General features: G+C 44.2%; 4 protein-coding genes across 5 annotated transcripts; 1 reads left to right on the top strand and 3 right to left on the bottom strand.

Moving 5' to 3' along the window:
- Positions 1–78: 78 nt before the first annotated feature.
- LOC144101254 (FERRY endosomal RAB5 effector complex subunit 3) lies at positions 79–10,373 on the bottom strand. The gene is made up of 12 exons (XM_077634343.1): positions 10,030–10,373; positions 9,793–9,935; positions 9,154–9,335; positions 8,918–9,017; positions 8,707–8,831; positions 7,931–8,031; positions 7,250–7,334; positions 6,859–6,971; positions 5,387–5,571; positions 4,103–4,336; positions 1,219–1,344; positions 79–544 (listed from the first exon to the last, which is right to left on the bottom strand). The coding sequence occupies exons 1-12, from the start codon at positions 10,196–10,198 to the stop codon at positions 461–463; spliced, it is 1,647 nt and encodes a 548-aa protein (XP_077490469.1). The 5' UTR covers positions 10,199–10,373; the 3' UTR covers positions 79–460.
- A 358-nt stretch (positions 10,374–10,731) lies between these two features.
- Positions 10,732–13,684, bottom strand: LOC144101256 (queuosine-tRNA galactosyltransferase-like). Its single transcript, XM_077634347.1, has 12 exons — positions 13,570–13,684; positions 13,389–13,505; positions 13,213–13,315; positions 13,075–13,139; positions 12,922–12,990; positions 12,008–12,103; positions 11,842–11,937; positions 11,640–11,764; positions 11,231–11,366; positions 11,099–11,167; positions 10,942–11,016; positions 10,732–10,880 (listed from the first exon to the last, which is right to left on the bottom strand). The coding sequence occupies exons 1-12, from the start codon at positions 13,603–13,605 to the stop codon at positions 10,800–10,802; spliced, it is 1,068 nt and encodes a 355-aa protein (XP_077490473.1). The 5' UTR covers positions 13,606–13,684; the 3' UTR covers positions 10,732–10,799.
- An 83-nt stretch (positions 13,685–13,767) lies between these two features.
- Positions 13,768–17,177, top strand: LOC144101257 (protein-lysine N-methyltransferase EEF2KMT). 2 transcript variants are annotated; one of them, XM_077634349.1, is made up of 8 exons: positions 13,768–13,971; positions 14,125–14,262; positions 14,346–14,456; positions 14,538–14,615; positions 14,938–14,993; positions 15,070–15,302; positions 16,357–16,491; positions 16,783–17,177. In XM_077634349.1, the coding sequence occupies exons 1-8, from the start codon at positions 13,894–13,896 to the stop codon at positions 16,890–16,892; spliced, it is 939 nt and encodes a 312-aa protein (XP_077490475.1). In that variant the 5' UTR covers positions 13,768–13,893; the 3' UTR covers positions 16,893–17,177. The 2 variants fall into 2 exon arrangements, with proteins under 2 accessions (XP_077490475.1, XP_077490474.1); XM_077634348.1 differs by having other exon boundaries at positions 13,773–13,971; positions 16,780–17,021.
- Positions 17,178–18,427: 1,250 nt separating this feature from the next.
- On the bottom strand, positions 18,428–20,787 carry Dhfr (dihydrofolate reductase). Its single transcript, XM_077634351.1, has 3 exons — positions 20,423–20,787; positions 19,941–20,052; positions 18,428–18,814 (listed from the first exon to the last, which is right to left on the bottom strand). The coding sequence occupies exons 1-3, from the start codon at positions 20,644–20,646 to the stop codon at positions 18,578–18,580; spliced, it is 573 nt and encodes a 190-aa protein (XP_077490477.1). The 5' UTR covers positions 20,647–20,787; the 3' UTR covers positions 18,428–18,577.
- Positions 20,788–21,022: the final 235 nt, after the last annotated feature.

A 21,022-nucleotide genomic window follows, 5' to 3' on the forward strand; every position in this document is an offset into this window, starting at 1 on the left:
CCCTGTTAGTTAAGTGCACAAACTCTGAATATGTTGTACAGTGGGCAGAAAATTCAAGCAGTAAGCAGTACAAAGTAAAAAAAAAAAGGCATTTTACTAGCACATAGAGTTCATCACAGTATTGCACCTTATTTCGATGTATCACAAGAATGAGTATGTCATGAATGCACCAGCGACTCCTGGTATACACAGTGTGGTGTGTCTTCATAAGCGCTTAAGTTAACGGCTGTTGTCCCTGTCGGTTCGAGGCACCGGTAACTTAGCAGTCCCTGCCCTTGACCTTCCACCTCTTGACAGCTGTACTCTCGACAATGGCATAGGCCTGCCTCCTTTTTTTTTTCATTGCTTGTTGCCCTTTGTCCTTGTCTGAACGCACTAGCTATTCAGACTAGGGGATTGCAAAGGCGTTCAGCAGGCTCCCCTTAGTAGTCTTCTGAAATGCGCATTGTGTCCATTTGCATCACTTCAAAACTAGTGGGTTGGAGACTCTGAAGATTGATGACAGCATCCCGGACAGGCTTGCAAAGAGGTCGTCCGATATGCCCTGCAAAACCACGATAGGTGTTGGCAATTTTCCATCTGCACTGCATTAACGAGATGAGGAGAAATAGAAGTTGGCCTGTATCAATAGGGTCAATAAGGTACCGCATTCTAATCACAAAGGGAGAACTATAATAGAAAGCGGAGCTTTTATAAGTTAGAAAGGACCAGAGAACGAGATACAGGTGTCGCCACCAATAGCCGATTTCGCAAGGCAAATGCATGTGCCGGCACAGATTTTTTGGGAACAAATCCTAGCACCTACACTACACCGCCATCACTTCAAAACAGTGGCAACCCGTCCTTTCCGGTAAAGATGTCATGAGTTTGAATCGACTGGTGAGAAAATTTTTAAATCCAATTTCCTCGCCGATAAATTCGTCTTTTGTTGCCAGACAAAACGTCAATGCAGCCAGAAAGAGCCACAGAATCAGTTATTACTGAGAATTAATAATTGGATGGAGCTGACAGCAATTTCCCTTTAATAGGCTTGCTAATTCATTAATACGAGTATATTACATGACACTAGTCTGCAGTTTGAACAAAATAGATTACAATAAGCTGTTTGGAAAATGCTGATAACATTATCAGCACATGAAGTAAATAAAGAATGATCCCAGCTTGACATTAACACAGCGGCACAGGAGGTGACCGTGGAGTGGGGTGCAGTGACATTACCTGAGGCACAATAAACTGGACTGTTCGTGTCTCTTCGCCGACCAAGGATGCCATCTCGATCATGAATCCCTTTATACATTTGAACACCAGTTCGGCACGCTTCAGACACCATGGGATCGTCATCTCCTGGGTAAGGGGAAAAAATTTGTCAGTACAGCATACTTGACAAGGCGTTAGTCAAGTACCATTGGCAACGAATGTAATGCAACTGTGAAAGTCTTCAAAGAAAAGCGGTCTGAACCTGCTCATAGCATAAGCAGCATGGCACATGCTTTCCTCCATATACAGATATACCAGCTGTCCTTGCTAAATGATACCCAAGTTTTTAAAAAACAGTGTCCGAAGCAAGTGACACCAAGTCGGTGCTGTTGAGAGCCATGTGGCCTAGTCTGCTTTTTTGAATATTGGCTTTGGGAAAAAGTGTCAGTTATTAAGTTACAAAACCTAGAAAAAATTTGATACACGATCAGACAATCTGATGCAAGTAGCGTGCGTAAGCAGCGGCAATTTTGCCTGAATGCTTTTATGACGAAACCTTTTCGAAATGATGCTTCTCTCTGACACTCACTTTCGCAAGCAAGCAAGGTCATTTGAGCGCAAGTGGCAGAGGGACCTCTTTATTTGTGTGTGTGTGATAAACAGCGTAATCAACGGGGATGAAAGGCAAGACACACTAGAACAGGCGCTATTCCCCGTAGATGACGCGCTGTTGATTACAAAATCTCGACACGGCCACACCTCTCGATTGCCGTCATCGATGGCACAAGCGCCGCCAGAATTCAAATGCTGGAGGGGGCAGCATCTTTCCCCCCCTTATCACCCTTGCTATCAGTGCTACGTCCGGCAAGTGATGTTATCGCTGACACAACTGTCGCCAGACATTTATTACCCTCCACGGTCGCTATCTCGCTCCTAGCTCTGTGCCTTAATCTCTTCATTACTTAGGCAAAGTGCATGAGATTTCATTTCGCCCCTGACAGCAGATTCTCATAGGGATAGAGTATCATTGCTTTCGGCTTAAAACAGTGAGCTGAAATGTTTGCAACAAGATATCGTTTATATAGCATTTTTTTTTTTACAGCAGTGCTACTTGAGCGCCCTAGAAAATCTCTAAGTGAAAGTAAATCTACTTATCTCGTTCCCACACCTTGTTGGATACTGCATTCTGGAGATTAGTGGATTTGTTTCTTTTACAGCACGTCTGGGAGCACTCGAGTAGCACTGCTTTAAAATGGCAGATTTTGAACTTTGCAAGCTTTCTTTTAAGGATAGCAAAAAGGATGCCTTGTTGCAAAAATTTCAGCCGGCTGTTTTTTAAGGTCATCTACAGCTTAATAACCAACGTTTTTTTCCTGAAGGCAGTATTTAAATGTTAATTCGTCTTAACTTTGCAGAATGAAAAATATACCGCAAACTAGGCCGCACGGTTCTCAACAGCACCAAGTTGGTTTCACTATCTGGTGCCTTCATCTTCTTTAAAAACTTTGTTGCATTTGTCCGGGACACCATTATATACAAAGATTCCCAGAACACCATCATGCTTCTTTCATTGTTGCTTGTTTGTGATGAGGGTGAAAAAATCTCAATCATGAAGCTGCTTCAAAGACCAGCTAGGCACCCATTGTTTTAAAAATGGTGTTCACCTTTGTTCTCGAAAGTCCATTAAGGTACATTTGAAATTGCAGTTATACAAGCAGGGTGATTGATATTTGATTTATTTTATTAGTTTATCTTCTCAGGTCGAACAAGTGCGGACTAGAGAAGGCACTATTTCTAAGTGTGAGACTGCAGAAAATAGCCACCACAATGTTTTGCATATTTGCACCAAGACATTGGTAACACATTTATAAATTTTCTGCCATCCTGTCAATTTGTTTAGCTAACAACTTTGCATCTCATGCATTTTGATTATGTGATGCAGCTGAAGTTGATGCAAAAAATAATATACGGGTAGTTTATTGTGAATGGGTGTCCATTTCATTAACAATAACACCGTGCCACAAGCACCAGAAGCTCCCATTTTCTTGTAACTGAGTCACATTATTTTGCTATATTACAAGTAGGAACGATCCAAAGCAGTCATTATGAGCAGCCCTCTCCTACATCTTTACTGCCAACTAACCGAAAGATCTATGGTAACATCATTGCTGACATTTCACTACCTTGAGTGTCACATGTTATTGTGAGAACTGCCATACATATGTGGGAGATAAGGTGGGCAGATTTTGTGTTCGTATAGCTGAAAAACCATGCGTATGTACTTTGTGGCCAGAGGAGTTTACACCGCTGATGCAGCAATTGCTCCATCGTGACTACTGGCTCTCTCACAGTTTCCTCTTGGCGGAAAAACAAGACAATTATGTACACCTACACCCGCCTCAGTGGTTAGGGCACTCAGCTACTGATCCGGAGTTCCCGGGTTCGAACCCGACCACGACACCTGCTTTTCGATGGAGGCGAAACGCTAAGGCGCCTGTGTGCTGTGGGATGTCAGTGCAAGTTAAAGATCCCCAGGTGGTCGAAATTATTCCCGAGCCCTCCACTACGCCACCTCTTTCTTCTTTCACTCCCTCCTTTATCCCTTCCCTTAGGGTGCGGTTCAGGTGTCCAATGATATATGCAACAGATACTGCGCCATTTCCTTTCCCCAAAAATCAGTTATTACTATTTATTTATTACACCTACACTAAGCAGGAATATAGAAGTGCCTTTCACACAAGTCTTAACAAGCAATCAGCACAAATGTTTGATCCCAGCAATGCACAAAACTCTCCGCATGAGATATCAACTCCACTCGGTACATCTGAGTGAGATGGAATGATGCTTCAAGTACTGTACATCTGAGTGAGATGGAATGATGCTTCAAGAACTACTTAGCACACACCTCAGACAGTTCGTGAACAAGCAGCAAAGGCAGTGTCACATTGCAGACGTCACGTTCGTGTGCAACTCGAAGCACATTGCGCAATCCAAGGATGATGGGATGCCGTGAGCTGATGTCTGGAAGTCGCAACGAGTCGTCGCTTACGACGTGGAACACAATATGGGCCTCGGACAGATTCGAATGGCGTGTGACGTAGAAGTCCCCAGTTTGCAATGTTGGGCTTGGGTTAGAGCTCTGTAAAAAAACAGTGCATGTTGTCTGAACATCACTGCTCTTCTCTGTCTACTCTATACTCCGTTTCATACATCAGGTGCAATGCTGTCACAAGCTAGCGCCCTTGTTTGCGCTGCCTACATCCGCGATCAAAAAGCAGTGTGTCCCTTGTGGTGAGCGAAAACTAGTAAATACTTTTTTGCCTGCAGGCTTATTACACGATACATTTGTCATGAGCCTGATTAAATGCGCTCTTGTTGTTCATGACGTGCTGTGGCTTTCTCGTCCCTTAGACCACTGGGCTACAAAACAAGCAAAGAGTGACACACCTCCCTTCATTTTTTCATGTGGACTACTTCCGCACCTTTCACAGTGTTGCAACTGACGTATGAAATGGAGTTGGGCCCTGTGGGCACGCTGCCTAACAGTAAAAGCTCGAGAATTAAAAAAGTGATACTTCCTGGAAGAAAAGCTTTTTGGAAGACACTGAACATGCCTAAACACATTGACAGGCTTGTCAACAACCCTGAGGTGCTAATGTGCAAAACGGTGGTGATAACAATGCTAGTTTGTTTTCACTCTGAAGCAGCGGAATGCCAGATTTATTCTTTGACCCTAATGCTAAATAAGACATTGCAAGGTACAAGATAGGATTTGCTCCAAATGGTACACTGAGTGCTGCGCTTTAATTACAGATGGGCCTTGGTGCACATTTTTACATGGTCAACTTCTGCACAACGATAATGAGAAGAAAGGGTGCCAGCCATTGTATTGCCTTTTTTCAGAAAATGCACATGAATGTAAGATGAAAAAAGTGCAGTTGGCATGGCACAATAGCTTTTATTTAAAACAAGCTGGTGTATAAAAAGCCCTTTAGTGTTCATTTAACTCTGCCTCAAAATTGGGAAGCATCATGCCACTTCCCACTCTTACACGATAAATCAGTTTCTCGCTTTCCTTAATAAAATCCGCAGAAATAAACTGCAGGTCTTTTGTAACTAAATGAGCAACCCTTGATGAATTCACTTGGCAAGTGATCTTCACAGCAAATGCTAAAACGTCGTGGCTCACTGAGCTGTCCTGGCCAGAAAAGCTGGAGCGACGACTGGAATGGCTCGAGCTGCCGTCCGATCCGGACAGACTGGCTGCAGCTCGAATCTCGCTTGCTTCACGCGCCTTGCCTCGGATGGTCTCCAGCTGTTCATCCAGGTCCGGAAAATGCAGCTCCGTTGATTCATGGCAGATGGCTGCAAACTCTGTGACAGAAAGAACGGCACTGCTCGCAATGGACTCCACAAGAAATTTCTGTATCTCTGTGCAGAGACTTAACAAGCATGAAATGCTAAGAGAAGAATTACAAAGTGTGAAAGACTCGTCAGGTATATTATATTCTCGACGGAAACAAGACAGCACAACATCTGGTTTATATATACTTTAAATATCGAATTTACAAATCTCACAGGGTCGCGAAAAACATTTGTGTGATCCGAACTTTGCAGCATCCAAAATGAACAAAATCAGTATGTAGAAGAGCAGGAGATTCATTCACACCACTGATCTGTTTATGGCTGACTGTATTGTGATCGCGTGCCACCGCTCACTCGGGACGTCAGCAATAAGTGGATTGCGCTCATTGTTCGAGGGTGTGGTATTGGCTCACACGTTCGTGTCATCCTAGTGGCAGTGTGGGAGAGTGTCCACATAATCTGAAATTCTGTGCACTATACATATTGCACTTTGGCAGCGGAATTTTACAAATTCGCATCATCCAGCAGTTCGTATCAACCGCAATCGTAATCAACAAGAACCTACGGTAGTATAAAAGTATGCTAAAAGCCAGAAGCAGGCAAATGGCTTATATGCTCAGGCGTCTGTTATGAAAAAGGGCACTGCTTTGTGGGAAGCTGAAGAAATTGATATAATAGCACTTCGTCTGGTACTGTTGTTCAGCCATGCTCAGTTTGTGGTGATGTCAGTCCATAAAACTGGTGCCTGTATATTTGCTCACTCAGTATATGGTGTATTATCTAATCTGGACAATCACTGTTTCATTTAGTTCTTCAGCAATTGCTAAGGAGCATGTGTTGCTGGCTGACTATATGCGCAATCCAGGAGAAAGGGAGATGTGTCGCAGCTCCCCAACTTCTCACACTCTGCACACATGTGCCACAGTGCTCTGGGTTCTAGGAATCAGTACTGCTCTCATGAGGCGCTTACGCGTTTTATATTATGAGAACATGCCAATGAGAACCTGAGGAGATGAACAGTTTATTGAACAAAGTAATTCATGAACTGATGCAGTAACACTAGCTCATTCTCTGTGCAGCAGTAATTAACAACTATAGTAAGCATAATTTTAGTCGTGCTTCGAAGACCAGTGAATAATAGAGCAAAGTTTGCAACAAATATTGTGTCGCTTGAGGGCTTTGTTATTTGTTGTATGTTGTGAACTTGCACGATGTTCAGGCGGTGCTTAATGTTAAGCTTAAAGAAATTGCAGGAAAAAAAAAAAAGCAACAGCGTGAGTGGGGAGATCATCGTACCCCTCTTGATGCCAACATAGGAGTTGATTCGGTTGTCGACAAGGAGGACAATGCCAGAGAGGCTGTTGGAGTAGAGTGACATGGCCATCTGCAGCCTCTGTGGAGCTGGAACCCTGGCAAAGTAGTTTTAACAGCAAATGAGCAAGCATTTGAAAGCTATACTACAGTGAACACTAAGTGCTAAGTTAGGCATTAAGGGCAAAACGCAAATGTCCTTGGTTACTCCTGTTTGTGAGGCAGCTTCTGTTGTTAATATATAAGAGCAATTAATATTTCACAACTGTTTTACAGTATCAGCTATTAAAGCCGGTTATGCAGGCTACAGGCTATCAAAACTTCTACGACATTCGCAAACTTTGCGAACTGTGTAACCACCAAAATGCAAACTCACCCCATTCCATAAGTGGTGTGGCGGCACAGGTCGAGGATGTTGGCTGACAGCAGTCGTAGGTTGTGCATTACTTTCAGCTGTGAGCCTGCGAGGTGCATGCACAAATGTCAATGGAATGCACATACTGCGTCTAAGCAGGACAGCCTTTCTCGCCGCCTCGCATGCGGAAGGTGCGGGGTTCGGTACCCAGTGCCGCCGGGTATACCCACCGGTGATACAATGGGTACAAGCTTTCCCCGGGTCTGGTGCTCGGCTTATTTAGGGTGAAATGCTTGGGAAATGGGTCTTTGACCCCACCTTGAGAAGTCGAAGTTACCTTGTGCCATGGCGCTCTTTGGCCATATATGCCCTTGCGCCATAAAAATTCATCATCATCTTTCTGGAAGTGGCTCAGATCAAAACACAGACTTTCAGTTTGCCGACACACAAACCAGCACAATCAACAGCTACGTCTGGTTATCCAGTAAGCACTTTGCGCTCTGTCCTGTCCTCACGTCTCTTTCTTCTTCAAATCCCTTTTCGCAAGTCCTTTAATTGTTGGTCATCCAAGCTTGTGCTAGAGCAACATTCAGCTAAAAGTTCTCCTGATGAATAATTAGTTAATAATGAAGGTTTACAATAAAGGCCTCCTATAATAATCTATATAACAACATAATAGATGTTATGGTCACACTAACTCACCTAAGTGGATGGTGAAACTCTCCGAAGGCCGAGGGGGAGGTGGCGTCCAATTCTGCACATCATGCCCAGCCAGCGTCTTAGATGCTGCTCGCATGCGTTCCCTGCGTGAGATGGTATGTCACTCTATTTGCAGCATAGCAAGCGCTTAATTACAAGTCCCCGAATATGTCAAACACTACAAAACATTACCCTACGACAGTAGCCTGTAATGCAGAATGGGCTGTTTGTCTTGTACAAGACTGTCAAGGTACAGTATTAGCAACACAGCTGAGAGAACACGGAGACACAGTTTTAGGGGACACTCTTAATTCGGCAACCAATTAAAATTTGTAAATCACTAAGCAGTAGCATTAACTGCTCGGTTCACTACCTGGCGGAACAGATTCACAACAGTAAATAAAGGAAGATCCAGTCAGCCAAACTAATGCATCAAACGCAAAGTAAAGGCTTGTGGTACCTAGCTGTTACAACTAGTGTGCCAAAGGTTCATAAAATTCTGTACCTTAATTATATATAGTCATTTCATCTCAATTGAAGACTCCAAAAAGTGGTTACGCTAGAAACTAACCAGTGATAAAAGCGGCCAAACTACACGTTCACCATATAAACAGTGAACTCGTTATTCCGGACAAATGAAGGTACCTATGAACAGTGCTTTTTGCTGGCATCAGTGCAATCTATGCTGAGCCAACAGCAACGTTTCACCCTCTTTTTCATATGTTCTTTCATATGTGCTGTTCTTGGCAGTGCATGGGAAAAACCTTTTTTGGCCTCACCCAAACCCCCGAGCGCCCTTGGAAACAATGTAGTCTTCGTAGACGGTCGTAATCCACTCGCGGAACTCCTTTTTTTGCGTCTGTTTCAGTGAGTCGATGCGGCTGTCCCAGTGGTCAGAAACTCTCTGGAGAAAAAAAAACAATAATATTAAAGATCTGCACAATCGCCAGGTCAGGTCCTTTCCATCTGTGGAAAATTTAATCAACTTGCCTGAGTTTCTTCAAAGTGCCTGGCCGCAATGTCATTTATGTCACGGTCAGTTAGACCAAGTCCCACCTGCTGCACACAGCGTTCCATTTCCATGGTTTGCCTAGTGCAGAGAGAGATATGTCGTGTGTTTTAGTAATGTGGGTTTGCAAGTCCCAAAACTGCCTAGAAAGCTTCAATATAGCTAGGGGTGAAGGACATTGCATAACCAGGGCACAAGGAACAAAAAAGGTGACTACCTCTTCTGCAAGTGGCCCAGTGTTTGATCCCGTTCCCGCACCATGTCGCCAATGGCCAGAGCATAGGTGTGCTCCAGATTTAGCATTGTGTCCAGAGCTGGCGAATGTATCAGTGTGTGGTACATGGTGGGGAATTTGCTGTCTGGTATCTCTTCCTCTGGGCTCGCATAGCAGAGATGTTCCTACGCAATGCATAAACAAAGACATTGTTACCAAACGTTACAAAAACTGTCACGAATTCAGCCGGCTTCGTATACTCCGGTCTACATGGCCTACAATGGTCAAAGCTGGCACTCTTCAGAATCATTTTGAAAATATTTCCATAGAAGCTAAATGCATATTGCTATTAAGTAGTATCTTAAACTGGACTAGTCGTTCTATGAAGCGGGAAAGAACGGCTCAAAGGCGAAAGGCACTTGTGTACCCAGTAGTACAAGTGATCGCGGTTCGCAGAAGAGCATCTCTGGTTTTGATCCGACTGTCAATCCTCCTCTGATTTTTCTAAGACCATTATGCACAATCGCACTACCACAACTGCATGTGCTTCTGGTCCGCCGCAAGGGATTCTATCCAAGTAAATTTAACGCTGTTCACAAGCGACTTCGGTATGAGGTCCATCGGACTGGTCGAGATGCTCACCTCTTGGAAGTCCCGTGTCCAGCGTGCAGCTAAGGCCGCTACGTCTCCGTCCAGCCGAAACTTTTCGATCGCTGACGTTGCAGCATCGTCGAAGAAATTCTCCGTCTCCCGGGACACAAACTCGCTCAGGCTTTCCGTCAAATCTGCAAAAAGACGACGCGATACAACCTTAGACACGCAAGTACGTGTGCGGCAAAGTGCCCCGCGCGCCTTCTTTTTTAGATGGGATCCACTCACCATCCTCGACATAGCACGGAAGTTCCTCTTCCTGCATGATTCGAAAGACGATCTCCTTCACGGGAAGCTCGTTGGGGATGCGGATCGCGCGTTGGACCTTGAACTCCCGCTTGGTGTACGACGCGGACCAGACGAAGTCTCTCTCGATTGCTGCTGGGGCGGCGCTCATCGTGAACTATGGCTTTTGAAGAAGGGTTAGTGGGCTCGCGGAAGCCAGTTGATCTAAGCGTGTGGCAGTTCTCTAACAGTTTCTACATTTTTCTAGGTCCAGAATGCAGTTTCCAACATGTTTTCAACTCTCATCACTGCCGCTTTTGTCGGAGCTTCCGAAACCACGCCTTCTTGGCTCTTAGATTGGATTGGATTGTCTTGATCGCAGCTTGCGTTTTGTTTGCCTGTTTCTGCCAGCTTTAGCGGCGGAGTAAAAAACGGATGATCAATGCACTTGGTTTTATCGAAACTTCCGACATTCTCGTTCACTATACTTGAAATGGCATTCTCGTGCGCTGTATTTGAAAACGGCGAAACGTGTAGCGAGTCTGTGCGTCGGCGAGCACGCAAATGCAGCTCATACTGTGCACAGTACATGCGCAAATGGCATTTGGTTGTACACGGCACTTTGCTTCGCTGTAACCTGTAGGTAATGTGCTCAGGCATTGTTTGCAAAATGCATTGAACGCATAAAAAATGACAAGCGATAAGTGCCATTTTCTAAAGAAAATATTTATTTGCATGCCTTCTTGCAGAGTGGTTGCCTATGGTCAGCATGGTTAAGAAAAGTGCACATAGTCAACACCTTCAACAAGATTTAATGATGACAAGTTTGCCTCAAAAGAGCCATTGGTCAGGTCCTGAAAGTAGAAGAAACAGTCAGCAACTTCAGGAAAAAGGGAAAAACAACCAGATGCATACCAGTTTCATACAGATGACAAGTGGAGGAGTAGCTTCCCTGAAGTGAATAATGGGGACTCTTGGCCTAGGCACTTCCTGCAACAATAGAGAAAAAGAGACAACATAAGCACACTACGAAACGTTTTCAACTGTCACCAGAACAAAATCATGAACATACCTCAGATTCTTCATGGATGTAAACACCTCTTGAGATTTTCTTCTCATCCACATCACAGAATGCAGTCACCTAGAGGGGAAAGAGTAACTCAAACAATTCAAATACAACTTAAACTTGCATAAACTCCAGCACCTTCCTGCGGTCCTCAATGTCGAGACTTCTATAGAACCTGCGGCCCTGTTTTCCAGCATTCCAAATGGTAAAACTTGGCCACTTGTCAAGGATGTGTTGCTTCAGTCTTGCAAGTCGAAGGTCCCAAATGGTAGATCTGCAACATAATGTCAACTGCTTTATATGTGATGCCAAAAGTTGGGTGAGTTCGATAACGTTCATGGTGAAAAATAGAGCAAAAGGTACACGATAGACGGAAAGAATGACGCAGTCAAGCGCTTGTCTGCATCATTCTCTCCGTCCTTCGTGTTCCTTTTGTGCTATTTTTTCATCATATGCTTTATATGTGACTGCTCAAACAAAGTCTGCACATTCCTGTTAAAGTGCACAAAATTCACCCTCTACGAATGCATTGGATCAGATGCCATACTCTGAAATAGTGAACGTAGACTGCTGCAAGTGGTAGCGATAGGTCAGCAAGTCTTTTTCGACCCTGACCACATTTCCTCCAAAGTCAAGATGTTTGAAAAAGAAGATAAGATCCTCCGGTGTTCCCTGAAGGAAAAAGAGAGTGCACAACTTCACAGCATTCAGCATCCAGCTACCCAACACTTAAGCCTTACAGCGCATACCTTGCCAGTTTCATCAAATCCACCTACAGTATCGAAGACAACTCTGTTACAGAACCATGTAGGCATGATGACAGTGGGCCCATGTGATGTATAAACCTGAAAGTTTGGACGAAGTCAAACAGTCAACATTTAACAGAGAATCCACATTCAGTCTTGAAAACAATACCTGGACTGTGAGCTTCTTGGGGTCTAAGGTATTGGCCCATAATGTGTAACGTTCTGTTGAACCTTCTGGCGAACGGTGAAACTGAGAGCCAACAATCTAGGGAAAAAAATGCCCTAAATGTAGTTAATAATGTATTCAACCCGGCAAGCTGGTTAGTACCTCTATCTATCTTCCTTCTTTCACTCCCTTCATTTCTTACCCTATGGTGTCTTTCAGGTGTGAAGCAGTTACTGTACCTTTGCTTTCCTCAAAATCAGTTTATTCATTAAGATTTGCCTAGAGCTGTACAACTACAGCACTCTTATCATGCTAAATTTTCTTTATCAAGCTTAAGTCCTCATACACTCAAAGTATGCCTGCAGTGAAAATGCAAACAGCTGCACAGGTATACTTATCGCTTCATGATATAAACCAACTGGTAATTGTAAAAGCTTGCTACCATCTGTGCTGCAACTAAATCTGAGGCTGCAGCAGGAAAGAAAAATAAAATGTGCAGCACTACAGAAGCTTCGTTCCTACTGCTTTCTGCAACTTAGCATGCATATGCATCAGGGCAAGGGTGCTTTTTTTGTTTGACGAACTCAAATGTGCTCTGGCATTCAAATACCGGAGCACATGCTCAGGAACATGTAAATAAGTATATACTGTGTAACATTTTGACAAAAAGAAGAAATGTATACCTATGATAACCAATAAACGAAAACATATGAGCGATACACATAGCTCACATGGGTTGAATGCAAACAGTAAGCCACACACCTGATCAGCAAAGCTTCCTTTGTGCTTTTCTGAAAAGTACCTAATGTGCCCAAATCGTCTTTCATTTAGCACCTTCCAGTCTGGGCACACTCTGATGCATACAGCATTGTTCAGTTTGAAGTATCCAATAAAGGGCATGCATATATATGCCGTACCGTGTTAGGTGGTTGCCTTGTTGCTTCGTCAAACTGCTCCTGAACGCGCGCAGGATGCATTATGTCGTCCTGCGCAGTGCCAAGAAAGACTTAGGCACGCACCTCGTCAAAAAATAAAATGAAAGGAAAAGCAAGCAAGCGGTCCCCACTTACGATATCCTGGAAACACAGGTAGCCTCCTTTGCTCTGACGTACGGCGGCATTTTTCGCAAAACCAACTAAAGAATGAAACGTAACGTTAGCAAGGTGCTTTCTCACGGCGCGTCAAAAGCAAGACATGTTCAAATTCACCTCCTCTGGGTCCGGACCCCGGATCGCCCGCAGAAATGCAAACAGAAAAGCCGCGGGATTCTAGTTTCGGTTTCCACTCTTCTAGAAGTCCAGCAGTGCCATCCTGCGAAAATGGGTCTCCTTAACGACGTGCTGCAGATTTACCCTCACAGTACTTTGGGAATGACGACGCTTACTGTGCTGGAGTCGTTGAAAATGGAGACTTCTAAGGTACCGGCAAATACTTGGTCCGCCACAGATGTCAGACACTCGTTGATCCACTTCTCACCGTTGTGGACAGGTATTATTATAGACTACGAGAAAAACGGTCACACATAAGCCCACACGCATAAGGCTTGGATTTCGATCTTGCCTTACCACATCGACGGCAGCGTTTAAACCGTCTTCAGGCATGATTACTAGGCTTTAAAAACTTTGCCAACAAGCGGCACGAGCGACTGTTTTCAAACGCAAAACCAAACTTTAGCACTGGATTGACCTGGATCTGGCCGTGCTCGAATCGGCGTTCTATTGGCTCGTTGACCAACAGTCACGTGACTTGTGAACACGTGCGTTTGTTGATTTTGTACGTTTTTGCACGTTGAGGGTTTTGCGGGACTACGTACAACGGAAACTGAATTTTGACGCTGACCCTCGTCTTCACCGATGAGAAAAAGGCAGTAGACAGATCATACCAAAAGCATGCCGGACGAAACTTTAAAGCAGCTTTCGAAGCGGTTCTTGGCCTGTGTTCCCATAGCCGAGTTGAAGAACCTGCTGGTATGTCAATCACAAGTTTTTCACCACTACAAGAATCAAATCGAGAGCAAATTTAAAAACAAAGTTCGACAGCGTTTGAGGGCGGCGGAATTTTCGAGCGACTGGCACTTGGCTGCATGATAAAAAAGTTCCTATCTTCGCTTTTACATGCAGGACACTGTGCCGGGCGTGTGTTTTGTCGAGGAATTTCAGGAGCAACTGGTCGCCTGTACCGTCCAACACCCAGTCGCCAGAACTTTCCCGCCGAGGGCATCTTATGTCAAACATTTCCTTAAATGCGTCATCGATAAGGTACGATGCACTTCTACGCAGCTCCAAAAACTCCGTGTGGTTTCTCGCGACTGTAACCGGTTTCTATGTTGTCATTTTTCTAGCTTGATGCACATAACGTTGATATTGCTGACAGCCTTTATGTTCACTTCGCTGAAAAGCTGGGCTTCAGGAACAGTGGTGATGATCTCCCTGGTTTCGTAACATACACAATTGTAAGTTTTGCTTTGGTTCTTATGTTGATTGACCTGGTCTTCTACACGCGAAACCACGTTTTGAATTTTGTTACTTTTTAGGATGATCGCACGGCGGTTACGTTAAAGGAGCATACCGCTGTGGTACTGAATGGAACAACTGGGCTCAGAACATGGCAAGTGAGTGTTCTTCCATCGCATTACACGCATCATAGGCTCGGCTTTCCTGTTAGCCCAAATCCTTCATGTTATTGCCCAAAAACGACGTGGTACAGCAGTGGTGGGACTTACCAGTCTTCCTGGGACTTTCATTAATAATTTACACAACAGTAAGACTAAACACTGGCTTTGAAGCCCACCATTCAGAGCCAGTAAACGTTTAACACAAATGAATAACTTGTAGACTACGGCATCGATCAGTGCTGCCATGTTTATTCACTGTACCCAAGTATTTGTGGCCGCTAATGTTCTCTCTGTTTCATGTTACATCCTTGGCTTGCAGGCATCGATGTTCCTGTCAGAATGGTGTCTCGAAAACAGGAATCTCCTAAGTGGAAAGTGAGCTGAAAAACTTCTTTTCCGTCTGCTTTATTGGTGAGGGGTCTGCTAACTGCTCCCGCAAATTTCTGTGCAGGCACATTTTAGAACTGGGCTGTGGTGTTGGATTAACCGGCATAGTCATCTGTAAGACTTGCAGTCCTCTAACGTACACGTTCACTGATGGCCACTGCGCCGTACTTCAGTCCGTGGAAGAGAACCTTGGGCGGAATGATGTCACAGGGTCCAACATAAGCGTTCACATGCTTTCTTGGGGTGACCATACAGACTACAAGGAACACTGTGCCACTGACATCATTCTTGGAGCTGGTATGCTATAGTTCTTCACTCTATTTGTCAAGCATGCTTTTGTAGTGCTGTTTGTGCTCTGTACTCCGTTTCATACATAGCGTACAACACTGCCAAAGCTAGCATATTTCTTCATACTGGCTATATCGATGCCAGACAAGTGGTTTGTTATATGTCCAAAGAACAGACAAGCATCTTTCATCATGGCAAAGCTCTATAACCATGACTGGCAATGTCCCACACTTCGGTTCACCTGTTAGCATGTTTTTGTCAAAACCCTCACTGAGGCTTCAAGAGGTGCTAGTGATATGCGGTGGGGTGACGTGTTTTTGTGGGCGTACTACTTATCCAACTTTCACAGCATTGCATATTAGGTGCAAAATGGAGTATAGATGTAACTGCCATTGATTCACAAGTCACATTTTAAGTTCAGAGGCTTCAAAACAATATGGAGCTGAAATTTCTTTCATTCTGCTTGATACATTTACCATTTCGCATGAAAGTGTGTCCAGATTTCACATATTAGAGGCACCAAACCAGAGTTTGTACTCCAGATCATCTGGTATTGTGCCTCTCTTGAGTTGCTGAGTAGGAGAACACATCTTAAATGTGGTCTGAAACCTGTAGCAGCTATTTCTTGCTTATGCAGTGGTGTAAAATGTCTGTTATCTAACGGTTTGCATGTAAACAGTGATGATATACATGTGGACGGTGGTTTACTTAGAGTAGCCTATCTCGGTACAATTTTAACAGCATTACTTATATTGCTATGGCACTGTTTGTTTACGCTGTAAAGATCCAATAACATAAGCTTAATGTGATCATAAAATATGTGGTAGGGTTTTGAAGTTTTTTGACTTCATCTTTGTTGCATAGGTAGGCTGCAGTCTATTTGCTTGCTTTCATTTGCATTAGCTTGGAACTTTCTGGTATGCATGCCTCACAGCCAGCAGTATTGCTTTGGTTGTCAGCAAGCCATTAAATATCAACCATTATTCTGCACGTCTCCCTTTACGTTACCTTGACAGTAAGAGTAGAATTTCATTTTCTTTCCTGCAACTTCCCAACCTTTCAGACCTGGTGTTCGACCCTGCAGTCATTCCGCTTCTTGTCGGCACTCTTGGTGATCTGCTGGCCGAAGGTGGAACAGCGTACATCGCATCAACGGTCCGCAATCCTGAAACTCATGCGTTATTCCTCAGCAGCTTAGGTGAGTTGTGTTTTCACACAGTACAGTTGTTGCAGTTAGCAGTTGTCTCAGCTAAAGTTGGAATAGCTTTTTGCAGATACTTTCAGACAACAGAGGCCAAGTTATGAAATTAATCATAAAGTGCTACGTCGCCTGTAATGAGACAGTGCTGGATGATAGCCTTCAATGACAGCTGTTCGCTAACGTGATCACAGCAGTGTTCTTGAACTAACTTCTCTGCAAAAGAATGTTCTTTATGAGGAGCTTCCAAGAGACAAAGCATTCCTGTCTTTCTCTTTGCTGTTTCAGCAGACAAGGCATCTCTGCACCACGAGTCTTGTGCACCGCCACAGGAGAATATCTTCTTCTACGATCGCTCATCCCCCATTGAAATAGACAAGATTGTAGCACAGGAAAGATGATTAAAAGAATGGAAGCTTATCAGCTGGTGATAACAAAAAGGCTGTGGTGCTCTGTCGATGAAGAGAAAGTTCAGATTCAATGCTGAGGCGTGTAGGCGTATCTATTTGATTAGAGCTGGACCACAAGTATGCCTGCATGCCAGGGTTTCACCCCGCTCTAAATGAACACTAAAGACGGCTTAGTATCACTCTGTTCAATAAGCCCAGTATCTCTGGGCTGTTTTCAGTGCATTGTGCGCAAGTCGTGGTGTTTTTTCTTTTTATAAAACAATTTTCGGATAGGTTATTTGTATTTTGCATATTTTTGAAGCAGTCCTTGATGTAGTTATCTACATCAAGGCATTGCTTCACATTGACAAGCAGAACCAGAACTGTGCTGGAACTTGTTTTTCACAGCAAAGACACTTTGATGAAATATATTTTGAACACCATCTCGCTGTGCTCAGTGCAGTGGGTAAAAAACAAAGTCTAGGGATGTCAGCCAGTGACTTGAGATATTGTATATCACTGCTGTAAATAGTAATTAAAGTGAACAGTGGTCGAGGGGGAGCCTCAATAGTTAGCCAACGTTTCAACAAGAGGACTTTGTCTCGCGGACAGAGGCAGCCCCTCGGCCCTTGCTAATTTTGTGTTCTGTGTTAAAAACCTCACCTTCTTGCCCTCTCTACCTTGCCGCAGTGGCTCAGTGGTTAGGCCGTGCGGCTACTGGAGGGGAAACATAAAGGTGCACATGTTCTGTGCGATGTCAGCGAAATTATTCCGGAGCCCTCCACTACGGCTCCTCTTTCTTCTTTCACTCCCTCCTTTATCCATTCCCTTGGCACAGGGGTTCAGGTGAGACAGATACTGCGCCATTTCCTTTCCCCCAAAACCAATTTCAATTCCTGCCCTTTCTCTACCGTGGATCCACATCACTGTAGTTATACAAGACCAAGACTGGGGCACCCAGCATAACGAGATATCTTCTCTATTTGTGCTTTTCAAACACACTGGAGCTCAGATGGGAGGTCAAATACAAACGAGCCCTGTAACTTGCTCTGCAACATTTAGTGAAGAGTTAAATTCACTGTACTGTACACATTATGGCCCATGACAGATGTGAATACTGCCTGTCATGTCATTCATGATGCTGTTTCTACAGGAGAAAATAAAAGCTTTCTATCCTGCAGCACTGCTAAGTAACAACTCTGTTTGTACAGAGAAGCTGTAATCCAATGAATGGTACGTAGTTTCAAGACTTCCTTGCCATACTGTAGGGCCATATTGTTCAAGAGCATCACATTATTCAGTAGTTCTGGCATAAAAATGCAACTCATGCAGAAGCTTCGAAAGTTTGCCCATAAAAAAAACTGCTTTGCAAGTTTCTTGCATAACATAACCAAGAAATTCCAAGGAATAATGGCACGGTTTGTTTGCAATATATTTTATTGTGTATGATTAAATGTCCAATACAGGTTTGAATAAGTAGCTTTAATACTCTTGCATATAACCGCTTGCAATAAGAGTCAAGAAACATTTAATGCCTTGCTCATAAGTAAGAAATGGCCTCAAATGAGCGAGTCATGAATGAAAATGGCAGAGCAGGTTTCGTTCCCTGGCACAAAAAAAAATACAATTGTGCCACTTCTGATGACACACTGTTTCGAAGGAGCTGCAGTTTTGTGTAACACATTAAGAGCGGGCATTCAGTTCTGCACACATTCGTAAACCCGGAAGCGGTATGTAATACCGCCTTCCTGCTGCGGTTCCTGGGGGACACCTTCCTCTTCGATAGGGCAAAATACACTAGTGTCGAACTCTGGGAAGAATACATCACACTCGAAGTCCGCGTCAATCTCTGTGAGGTAGATGCGCGTGCAGTGGCCACTTTCAAGAGCCTCGCGGTACAGCTGGGCTCCTCCGACTAGAAAGACCTTGTCAACCTGGGAGGAGGCAAACAAATGAGCAAGGTTGCAATGGCCAGCCAGCTTCCACACTCAGAGCTGCAAACTGGACAAAATCCAATGTCTTCATTCCCAGTTAAACAACCGATTGCGGCCATGTACCATAGTTTTAGACCAAATGCTGCCGTAAGTTCAAATACCATATTTCCCCCGTGATTCATGAAACTCCTTATGTTCAGTTAAACTGAGAAAGTGCTTTATTTTATTAGCCCTCTGAATTTGCTGCAAGGTGTGAAAAAAAAGTCGAAACTGAAGTGAATGTTGATGGAAACAATTTGTATTGCGACGCTAGGGCTACCGCTAAACTTTTGGCAGACCTTGAAAAAGACATTTTCTTGAACTGAAAACAGTCTGTCTACTCTGTCCTGGCCACAAAATATGCTGCGACATGTTTCCACTGCCATTTAATTAAATGTATAGGCACATTACACCTACTACTGTAGGCTAACAGCTGTTCAGCAACGCATCATCCTATACTGGCAGAGGTCAGTTCATGTTCAGTCATCTGTGAACTTTAGCTTTGAAATCAGCATGTCCTGCACATTTAGGGAAAGGCGCTTTATTATTAAGCAAGCGGTTAAACCAGCGCTCGACTATTTTTATGTTCTGGACATAGAGACATGAAAATTTGACACACATTCCACTACAGGGACTAGAGCAGGGCGAACGCTGTGGAAAAGCTAGACCCTGGAATTTTTCTCATAAACAAAAGTGTGTTAGTTTCTTCCCCAAACCTTAACCGAATCAGAATTGAAAGCTTAGCTCTTTGGTAATGGTGTGTCACTGATACACTGGGATGGCACAGATAAGAGACAGTGGGGAATTCAGTGCGTAAGCATCGCTGGTTCACAGTTGCTTGTCTTCACGTTTGCTCTGCATTTATATTTTAAGAATTTCAGCCTGGTAGCCAAAGGCATACTAAAATGCTTGCCTGCAATGCGTGATTTGTGGCTTTAAGCCTCAAGGTATTCAAGAGAAAGGCATGGAGATATCGGTATCCGTGCTTGCAGTCATCCATACTCACAGAAAATGACTCTGTATGAAGTGCTGTGGAATTGTGGAAAACGCACCTAGACAAAAGATATAGAAGCAGAATGACACTTGCCTTCCCAGTGTCAATCAGTGTCTGCAGAAGTTGCAAGGCTGCTGTAAAGCTGGTAGCCATGTGGTGTCCTTCAGGAACCTCTGTCAATGTCTTGCTCACCACGACATTTATTCTGTCATGAAATAGGTTGACATTATGAAAAGTTCATCCAGCACATTGAGATTCATGAAAAACCTATACTGGACATTACATGACCACCTGCAAGTGGAGAAGTTGGTTTGTTGTGTTGCATTCACCTACTGTGAGCATATGGAAGAGGTTAAAAGATGAAATGGAGAGAGCCCTTCAGTGCTCATCTTGAAGTCTGAATGCCACAAACTGAACACCTGAACCTGAACATAACAAAAAATAGGCACTTCCAAGTTTTATTGCACCTGCAGAGTGGGAATTGACCAGGAAGAGCACGATTTGCGACTTTAATTTACGGAAAATATAAATTGCAACAAGTCTGTGTCCACTAATGTTGCTTTTGAAACTGCTACCTGTCGCTGAGCGGTCGGTACTTGGGCGGTATCGACTCCCAAGTATTCCGGCCCATGACGACGGCGTTCTGCTTTCCTTCGGCCGCTTGACTGGTGACTCGGGTGAAGTAGGCCATCTCCTTTTTGAGGCGCCAGGGCAGTGCGTTCTTGAAGCCGATCCCCCGGTTGCGACACATCGCTGCGATGGCGAAACACGCCACCATTCTCTTGGCGTTGGGGCACATGGTTGAACGAATGCAGACTGACGGGCTCTTCGGAGACTTTTGTACGGTGCGCGCACAGCCGGTTCGAATGACGTGCTCTGATAACAAAGTGCTTCGTCAGGGGCCGTTATCGCAGCGCGATAGCTTTCAGCAATCGCGATAAAGTTGGCGCGTTTAAACTGCGAGGTAAAAATGGCGGGAAAGTTCACTATGCCACCGCAATAAAGGGCGCTGATAGCACGAAAGTGTGGTGGCCCAAAAAAACAGCGATTTAACTTTGATTTATTAAACCGCTTCGCAAGAGCATTCCGACACGCATGAGGAAAATTTTGTCGTATGATCGCTAATGCGAGGCCGCAGGCCAGGCTGGGCTCTTCAGGGTCATTTATGCTGTTCG

The sequence above is a fragment of the Amblyomma americanum genome, chromosome 8 (genome assembly GCF_052857255.1).
Source record: "Amblyomma americanum isolate KBUSLIRL-KWMA chromosome 8, ASM5285725v1, whole genome shotgun sequence".
NCBI lineage: Eukaryota > Metazoa > Arthropoda > Arachnida > Ixodida > Ixodidae > Amblyomma > Amblyomma americanum.